The sequence below is a fragment of the Aythya marila genome (genome assembly GCF_965140915.1).
Source record: "Aythya marila genome assembly, chromosome: 6".
NCBI classification, from domain to species: Eukaryota; Metazoa; Chordata; class Aves; order Anseriformes; family Anatidae; genus Aythya; species Aythya marila.
The window spans coordinates 19905325-19915397 of record NC_139047.1 but is presented as its reverse complement, the minus strand read 5'-3'; the positions used below and the strand labels follow the sequence as shown (position 1 = coordinate 19915397).

At 35.9% G+C, this 10073-nt stretch overlaps 1 protein-coding gene across 2 annotated transcripts in view; it reads right to left on the bottom strand.

Annotated features, from left to right (window-relative positions):
* Nucleotides 1-280: 280 nt before the first annotated feature.
* Nucleotides 281-10073, bottom strand: part of STK39 (serine/threonine kinase 39) — an 89124-nt gene continuing 79331 nt past the window's right edge. For both annotated transcript variants that reach the window (XM_082763046.1, XM_082763047.1), the window contains 2 exons: nucleotides 7344-7408; nucleotides 281-1736 (listed from right to left, as the gene is read on the bottom strand). In XM_082763046.1, coding sequence (XP_082619172.1) covers nucleotides 1662-1736; nucleotides 7344-7408 — 140 coding nt within the window. In that variant the 3' untranslated portion in view covers nucleotides 281-1661. The remainder of the gene's footprint in view (nucleotides 1737-7343; nucleotides 7409-10073) is intronic.

Here is a 10073-nt window from a genome sequence, read left to right as displayed (position 1 = left end):
GCTCCAGAATAATTTCTTGAAGTATGAACACCTCAGCAGTTCAAAGTCTTAAAAATGGCTTCCGCAAAGCACTGTGAACAGGAAAATGGTATTTTCTCCCTTTCTTCTCCACAACATAGGGAGCCATGTACCTTGTACAGGTACCACTCATCATCAGCTAAATAAAGGCAGCAAAGAGTTATAACATCACCCCACCACACAGCAATTGAAATGTACACAGAACACAGAAATTCAAAATGCAAATCTGTTTGTGCAATACACTTCTATTTTTATTTTTTACCTTTGCAGTCATCTTGGAGTAATCATCATGTAAACAAGAGGATGGAATGGAATTACACTGAGTCATACGCAAATGGCTCTAGAACATCTCAACGATTATGACAAGGCATTATAAATAACTTCTCTTAATAATATATATTTGCCATTTTCAGTACATTAAAGAGCTGCCGTTTATCTAGGATTAGCTAGGAAGTAGTTTAAATTGTAATGTCCGAGAAACGTGTCTCCATATTTGATAATCTTTCTAAGGTTCACTAGCTCCATAACATCTATGCCACAGGTTAAGCATAAGACTACTTGGGTCAGAAGTGTTTTCTTTCTAACAGTTTTACTGGATCATTGCACAAAGCCCTATTATTTTTACTCCACCTTGGTATTTTGCAGAATTTCAAGTAAAGCTTCAGAAATCTGTTCTTCAAGTTTTTATCACCTGTATGAAACCAGTTTCTATCATTAAGGATACATCAAGTCAGAGATGGACACAGTAAGCAGTCTACCTCAACAACAACAGTTTAAAGTAGTTCTAGCTCATACACTCCCCAATAAAGCATAGTCAAAATACTCTAACACCTTTGCTACTGTATAACCCCTCCTTGCTCAGATTACTATTATATAGTACCACATATATGGTACTTACAGAAAATGGAGATTATTCTAAATTGAAGCAGCCTCAGGCACATTCTTAAAACATTAATGTCTTCAAGGCACCTCCCACATCCTTGACAATCAGTTTGTGGACTGGTTTTTAGACACAACTAACAAAAGCTTGCTAATGCCTAATTAATTGATTAAAAAAAAAAAAAAAAAAAAAAACGCAGCCTAGAAGTTCAAAGATATACCTGAATTATTATTTTTTTTAAATAATGGGAGATTAACTGCAAATAACATGTAACCAAGTCAAATAATTTTCTTATTACTAGGATGTGTAAAGCATAAATATATGAAAAATAAAATTCACAGTCAGTTTTAAAACTAGAATTCAAGTTCAGCTAGTAATTCTCAACTTTTATATTTATGCTAACTTCTAAGTATAACAGAACAGAGGCAGTATTATCAACCACAAGTACAAGAAGAAAATAGTATCACTCAAAAGTTTATGAAAGAAGCTTGATAGAAAATTCCTTTTGTAACCAATGAATACAGCCACCTGAGTGCATTTCCACAGGCTTTTCACGTGGGGGAAATCCAAATCAACTGCTAAAAGACATTTAGTAGCATTTTGAACATTAGCAGCAGCGGTGTAGCTGTGGGCTTTGCTTGTTCTGACTTTGTGAATTGCTAGAGAATGAAGCAGAACTCAGTGTGTGGTGCATTAATTTTCCTTTGCATCTAAGCTGGCCTCTTCGTAATCTCACAATTCGGCTTGGGGCATGGGACAGACATCAGCTGACACTTAACTGAGCAAACCCAATCAGTTTCACTTCATCAGGAATCTCAGTGCCATCACAGCCAGAGGCCTGCAAGTAAAAACAGAAATGTTTAGGACATCAGGTTAAAAAGGAGTGTTTGACAATCAGGCTATAAATTTTCCCTGTATTGCCTAGTCAGCAAACAGCTTACTTGGAGGAAAGCTTTCACATTACTCGGTGTATTTTCCGTCAGCATCAGTCAACGCACCCTTCATTTTAGCACAATCTTCGAATCAATATTGGAAAAACAAAACAAACAAACAAAAAAAACACGAAAGATTGTGAAATGAACACAGAGAAACAAAATGCTCTCTGCAGCGATCCCAAAAGGTCACTTAAGGACCAAAATTCTTTAACCCAAACTTCCCAAATGTGAGCTGAACTTTTTTATTCATCTGAGCATGCCATTGTCACTTGAGCAAATAACCTACATATACAGAATCCACCTTTTACTGTTGTGCTGTAGACACCCATGTCTGAAAAAAGGCTCCTGAGTCCAGCTACAAAGTCTGTTCGGAATACCAACCCAATGATTTTTTAAACATGAAACTGAAGCAGCCTATGAAAGGTATATACAAATAGTTGCAAAAGAACGTCCCCTTTCTGACTATACCATCTAGCACTTCAAATTGTATAGATCAGAATCTTTACTAGTGGCTGTTACAGAACAAAGTGGCACAAATAATCGTTTTTCATAAATAACATGAAGAATATAAAAACCATCTTGCTTCAGATTGAACAGTTGATTTAGGTCTGCTTTAAAAAAAACATACTACATAGGCAAAGCATTTTAATATTTTGATTTTTAAATATAAAATCAGCTTCTGTAGCACATAATTGACTTTTTTTTATTATTTTTAAATGCATTCTACACTTACGGAGCATACAATTCAAAGTAATAATAAAATTGGGTGAAGTGTGTAATGGTAAATTACTTCAAAAAGTGCCTTCAGAATCATTAGCATACCCCCCCCCCCCCAAACTGTCAGAACCTTTCAGATCACACATACAATGTGCACCAAGTGATATTATACTTGAGTTTTCACAACCAAAAATAAACTTTATTGGTACTCGTGAAAACATTACATCAAGCTACTCCTTCAAATTTACTTTTATCACACACAGTTCTCCTTTCAGGCAGTATTTAAAAGGTCTTATTCCATTGAAAGAGCAAGCTAAAAGTCTGAGATCACCATCACTAGTTATTAGGAAGCCTCATTGTGTTTTTGAAGTGGAAATTTACTAAATAAATGGAGTTTGCATTTTGCATGTAAAATGTCATGATATAAAGAGTTAGTATTATTTACATCATTCTATACTCTAGCTTTCAATTTCCTGAAAGACATGCTAAGCAACTTCATCTAGATGCAAACAGATTTTTAAATGCCGTCCTGATCATCAATATTGTCTAATATTTAATGTACCGGGAACCTACTACCTTAGAGTTTGTGCTTAGCATAGTAAAGCTATATGCAAACTGCAGCATATGAGAAGAGCTCCTACTATTTGCAATTCACTGTTAAGGGACTGAACGCATTCTTTCATTAATGGTATTTTCTCCCTTTTTTCATACGAAAAATCCTTAGGTAAAATGTTAATTATGCTGCATAATAATTTTGTGTTTCCTCAAGATTACTTGTGTATTAAAGCAGCCTCCTTCCAAAAGTGTGGACAGCTGGATCCTGCAGAGAAGTCATAATTCTGTGTTAGCCACCACAAGTGAAGGAGGTTTAATATTATGCATGTTTTGTAGAACATCACCATTGTAAGATCAAAGATGCACTTAAATACACAAGGAGACAAAACTTTAAAGACAGATTCATTCAGACACCTTACTTTAATTATTGCCAAAATAATAAATAAGTTCATTAAAGACAGAAATGCTGAAGACGTAAGTTCCTGTTTCCCAAATGAGAACACTTGCTATTTGAATAGAAATAATATACCAGCAAAATACCAGCAAAAGCAATCTGCAAGCACTGAGATACTAACCAGATTCCTTGTCCACAAATAGTAACTAATCCTATACTAAAGAACACTTTCCAATTGAATCCTCCGAATGGATATAGGATTACCTAGATTTAGACTTTGAATCCCCATGAAATATTTACCAAAAAAATGTGTTTTAATAAAATCATATATAAGCGCTCCCAGATTCAGTAAGACCTTACTGAGAGGTGAAGAAAACAAACAAATGAAAATTCTCCTGGACAGTTTATTTAGCTACCCCACTACACAATATAAGAACAGGTAGAAATTGAACATGTATTAAGTTAATCAAGAGTAAGAATTAATTAGATACTTGTTGTAGTTATGTTCTTTTCCCAGGGAGCTGGTTAAAACTGTCAGCAAGAGACTTAGGTTAAAAATTAACCTCAGGAACTGTTACCTAGCCAGTGGAACTTACCTTTAGAAGGGACAAAGACATTGATTTAGGCCTGTCTATTAATTCTCACTGCGATAAGGCATACGAACGTAACACCATTCACTCACTGGAATCTGAAACACCTTGTGACATTGACTGCACCCCAGCATTTAAGCAATACATCAAGCTAAAACACAGAAATACCCCAACCTAAGTTTTCAAGTTGCTTTGTTTTCAATGTATAAAAACAATAACTGGATACTATGGGATATTAAATTTCAGAATCTCAAGCCTCTAATTTAAGTATGTGAATTAGAACAATGCAAACTTCTATATCACCTCTGGTATATCTATTTATCTAAACAGTCTTGGTGAGATTCCATTGCTTATACAATAAAGCCAAAGTAAGATATTTAGACAGCAAGAACAGATCAGTTAAAAAAAAAAAAAAAAAAAAAAGGAAAAAAAAGCATCAACCTTTAAGCTATATTTAGATGGTAAGGGGCAAAGAAACAAAACCATTTGAGTTACATGTCCTGTACCCCAATCCCTTCCTAAAAGGAAACAGCTCTTTTCTGCTAATTTTACTAGACTGTAGAGGAAAAAAGAGTCCAAATGATTTAGTCAGATAAAATTACTCAAATCTATATTTAAAAAATGACATCGGAAGAACAATCCTGAATTAATACATTATCACCAACTAGGTCACTTACTCTAAAAATGGCTCTTTACAGCCCATCTGAAGCAGCTGCTTTTATAAACAAAGCTGTGATTCTGGAGACTCACTTATCTAATAGGCATTCAGTCTAGTCTTTCACATGTGTCTGAGTCATTCTCAGCAAGGGGTGCTGAAAGCTAATTGTCAAGAGTTTGGTATTTACATAGCTAATCATTCGATAGTTTTAGGTATGTAAATTTTTCAACTTGATTTTACCAAGAAATAAAAACAAATGCAGCACATCAATTCTGAATTAAGACTTTAATACCGAAAAATTCAACTGAAATTAGGACTCATGGTCCAGGGCAAATACTGCAATTCAGAACAGTCCCAGGCACGATGTCAGTTTCTTGTGATACACATATAGAAGATAAAAAGAGGATTGGAGGGGCAAACAGTAATGAAATACAGTGGAAGCAAGATTAACTTTCAAGGGTGGATGCTTCGCTGAAAGAAGGTTGATGTGAAGAACTAAGGACAAGAAAGCAGCGGAAAGGGTGACCTTTGTAACTGAAATAGTGGCAGGTGTTGGAAGAAGTGGGATTGGAAGAAAGTGTCCATTTACAGAGGACTACCAGAACTAAGAGTAGAGATAGAGGGAACTTAACCTAACAGGTAGTTTTCTCCAATTTAGTTCTTTCTGCAGTTCTTCCCTGGGTTTTTCACCTGTTTTTCACTGAAACTTCAAAATTCCTCAGAACTGATGTGAATGAATGTCCTCCCCCCTGCAAAGTGGTGGAACTACTTGACTTCATATCCCTAATGTCCTGTTAAAGTAGGTTTTAGGTTCTCTCTCACACATAGTAATTTCAGTCACCTCATCCGTCAACTTATCTACTCAATGAAATAGCTGAAAATGAGATAAAATCCAGACTCCATGAATATTATAGCAATTAGTTTCTTTCCTTCATGCTTCCTTTAGACTACCTAAAAACCATTTCCATTACACTATTTCTTAGGTTGTCACTATTAAAGACATTTGACAGAAATACTGGGGTCAGGGTTAAGTCCTTTCACTGAGGACCGCCCACATTCAATAAGGAAATTACTTCACAAACTGATGAACAAGTGACGTCTGCTTCCTCTTCCTGTTGTGCACACAGCTGCTCAATGGCATTTTTATGTGCATAAGCAACTCCTTACAGCTAGAATTATGTCAGAACATACCAGGCAGCTTTTGAAGTACCCCAGCTCTGTGGAAAGGACCTGGGTTACCAGTGGACAACATGTTGAGGGTGAGGCAGCAACATATGCTTTCAGTGATGACTACTGTGTATAGGGTTGGATTAGAAAAGGCATAGCCAACAGGCAGGAGGTGATTGTTCTCTCAGTTTGATGCTTTGGAGATTTCACTTGAAGTACTGTGTCCACAGTTGGGCTCCTCAGTACAGACAGACATGATGTACTGGAGAGTCCAGTGGAAAGCTACTGAGATTAGTTGGCAAGAGCGCATGACATCTGCAGAAAAGCAGAAAACCCTTAAGAAGAGAAGACGAAAAGGAGATCTTCCTGGCCTCTTCAACTACTACAAGGGAGGTTATATAGAGAAAGAAGAGAGAGAAGATGAAGCCACGCTCTTCTTGAAGGTGTGCAATAGAAGGACAGAGGACAGTGGAAACAAATGGAAGCATGGTAAATTCCATTAAGAAACTGGTGAAAAAAAACTGCTCACAATGAGAGTGGTTAAATATCAGAACAGGTTGCTCAAATGAATCTCTATCCTTCAACATTCAAATTAAACCAGGGAAGGCCATGAGTAACCTCATGCAAGTTCAAAGCTGGCCTTGCTTTGAGCAGAAAGTTGAGCTAGATCACCTTCAGAAGTCCATAATGAAAATAAAATATTCCACAATTCCTTGCAAGAGTTTCTGGATAACTGGAAAATGCAAATTATTACTTTGCAGTGTAAATCTAATTGGCTGTCTTACAAAAAAATCAGTGCTGTAACTGGTCTAGAGATTAAAATCAGCCTTGTGAGCACTTTTGATATCATCTTTTCTACAGACTTCTGTTTTGCAACTGGTGGGCATGACTGTCAGTCACAGCTCACAAATTGAGAACTTCTCACAAAAAGTTGACACGCTCCCTATTCTGTTTCTCTAAGTAATAACTAAATTCAAATGTAACTGTTCTAGAAGGATTCTCCCCACACCTTTACCATCCTTCTCCACCCTATCAAAGACAGAAGTTGCATTAAATTCACATGTACTTAATCTTTGACAACTTTATTGGATGACAGCATCCAACTGGTTAAAATATATTAGGACAGATGGAAGAGAATGAGAAACAGCACAAAAATATAGATGCTTTCACTCTCAGGAAGTCAGAAGAGATACTGTCACAGATAGAAAGCTTTGTTCAAGCATTACAAGCTCAAACCTTTAAGAGTAGTTTCTTGTCATGTTTTTCAGCTGATGTAGAGAAGGCTAGAAAATGTTTTTCAGTTTTTGCTAAATGGTTGGCATAGCATTTTCAACTATTTGAAAAAGAATTAACAGTCTGTTCTTTAATAAGAGAATAATTCTGTTTCTCAAGTTGTATTTGCTGTATTACCCGTTACTTAGGAACTTACCAACTTAAAAGTCAATGTTTTCAAGGCCTTTGGATCATCTACTATCTTCTGTAAGTTAGCAGCAACTGTAAAATAAAGTATGAAAAAAATTATTTTACAGAAAATTGCATTCAACATGGCATCAAACCTCATACTCATGCTGGGCTATCATCTTAATTCTATACACGTACAAGCCTGTAAGTTACCACTTGAATCACTTAATTGCACTCTAGTTTTCGCTTGGATGTCAGAGGGCAACTCGGCTGCCATAAACCTGTGTCCTCTCTTTTGTGGTAGCTTGTATTTTGTGCCTACGTGAACTGAGTAAAGGAAAAAAGCCTGAAAACCACATGATAGAAAACCCTCAAACAATGATTTTTCAGCCTAGCCTATTCCCTAAACTTGCTCAACAATCACACAAATGCAAGTGCATGGTAAGTCATAAACAAGTAGCAACGGCTATGCAGAGCCACAGCTCTCAAGATTTTTACTGTAGTTCTGCTAATAACTTGGGCCTCCATCAGCACAAGTTTCTAGGATAAGACTGAGCTCATTTTCCTCCAGATGTTCTGTTCCTCGTGGCTATATATTTGTGCTTCTGTCCCTTATTTGGGCTGGCAACAGGACCCACACAGACCCTTAGTGATCTTACAACTCACTGAACTGTGGGGGATGACGACATAGCAAAAATAAGAATGATATAAAATAAGAAACTAATCTTAAAACTACTCTATGTATGACCAATATTTGTGATGCAACAGTAGTGAACACTAAATAAATCTACAGATAAAAAAAACAAAAAACAGAGGAGGGAAGAAAATAAACCTTTTTTCTATGAAAGCACACAAGTCAAATTTTTAATTGTGGTATTAGTTTGGTGGTTTTATTTTTTATACACAATATTGTTACTGTTAATATTGGACAAAAAATGTGGCTGCTTTCAGCTTTGTTGGTTTACTGAACTTGCTCGCCAGCTTTGCACAGTACTAGACCCTGTGCTAACTGAATAACTAAAAGCCTCTGTTCAAAACTGACTGATGAGCACAAGATGTCATCAACAGGATATCAACGTGAGAAAAAGAATCCACACTTTGCAGAGCTATTGAGACATGAAATAAACAGGTATTAAGTAGTAGAGACTTCTTAGTATACTGTAAGGTAAGTATCATACAGCAGAGAAACATCAAGCTAGATGTTCTCTGTAATAATACTTGCCATGGACTTCCTAACGTGGAATATAAGATATCGAGAAAACAATTTGCAAGTTGAATGTCCTACTGCTACACGTATGTTTGAAGCATGCATCAAAATTCAGGTTCCTACTTCTTCCACTGGTTCTAGTAACACAGTGACAAGATTTTCACTCTAGTGAGCCTGGTAGTACACGATTCACTCTGTATAGCAAAACAAAATTTGGCCCCACAGAGGGAAGTACCGTATTTGGCTAGGGAATTTAAAGAAATAAACAATTATGCCAACCTAATGTTTACCACCATTAAATGCAAAAAAAAAATTTGGGGGTCTCATTTTCTCTATACCATTAAAATGGCAGAATATTGCTTGCAGACCTGTAACAAATTAAACCAGGGATGAAAAAGTATTTGAAAATAAAAACGAACATTAAAAAACAAGCAGAAGGTACATTCTGTGTGGAACACTTCTTGGAAAGAAAAAATAATAATCTTCACAGTTAAATGAACTCAGCTACAGCCACTAAAATAGAAAGTCTTTCCACTTTTAAAGTTTCATTATTCATAATCTTTATTCTAGTCATTACAAACAGTTTTTATTTTAATCACACAGTTCACTTCCACAATCAGTAATTCATTTTTATTGCAGTATGTCCTACCTATCAAAATACATGCAAATACAGATAATGCTTTTCATTGTAATTAATACTTAATCTCACATGAAGGCAAAAATATTGTGTTCAGGCTCATAGCTCCTGAAGCCATGATAGAATATCTTCAAGTTTGTATGTCTTAAATATTTATAAAATAAGATCATGTACTCCAGAGAGTTCTGGTTTATCCAAAGCCCCATAAACATTTCTTTAAAGCAAAATAAAATAAATTCTCCAGCTAGAGTTACTTGGCTTCACCAAAGAGAGATTCAGATCTACAAAATGAGATAAAGAATCAGATCTCAAGTCCAAAAACTTCTAACTTTACCTATTATAAAACATTACAGTAAGATGAGCTTTAAATGGGCCTGCAAGAGGGCCAGCCTTTCATTTAATGCAGTCCAGCTGTAGGATGACAACTGCAAGTCAGCAGGCTGCTTGGCTATTTCACCTGAATGCAAGAACTGCCACCTGCCTTTGGGCAAAGTTACTGTTCCTGCACTTGCAAGCACCAGCTAGCTTATCAGCAAGTGTTTTAATAAATATCACATACAATTATCAAGCAGGATTGAGGTCTTCACAAGCAGTATCAAATCTTAAAAAGCTTAACACCCCCCTCTCCCCCCCACTGATTCTTTACCAGGGAAGAAATTCAAATTTTGAAAGCAAAAGTAGCAAGAGAGATATTAGCAATATATGTAAATAGTTGAGTCAATTTACTTATCTTTATTAAAATCTGTTACAGAAAGGAGTGATATTTTAGATTGGTAACTTTCTTTACAAAATTGCTTTTCAAAAAACCTGGTTCATTAGATGCTACAGTTATTTTGTTCACCAGTCTTTACTTTTAATATGAACACAAGCCAAAACCTTTTACATATAAAATGCTGGAGAGACATCTGAAGTAA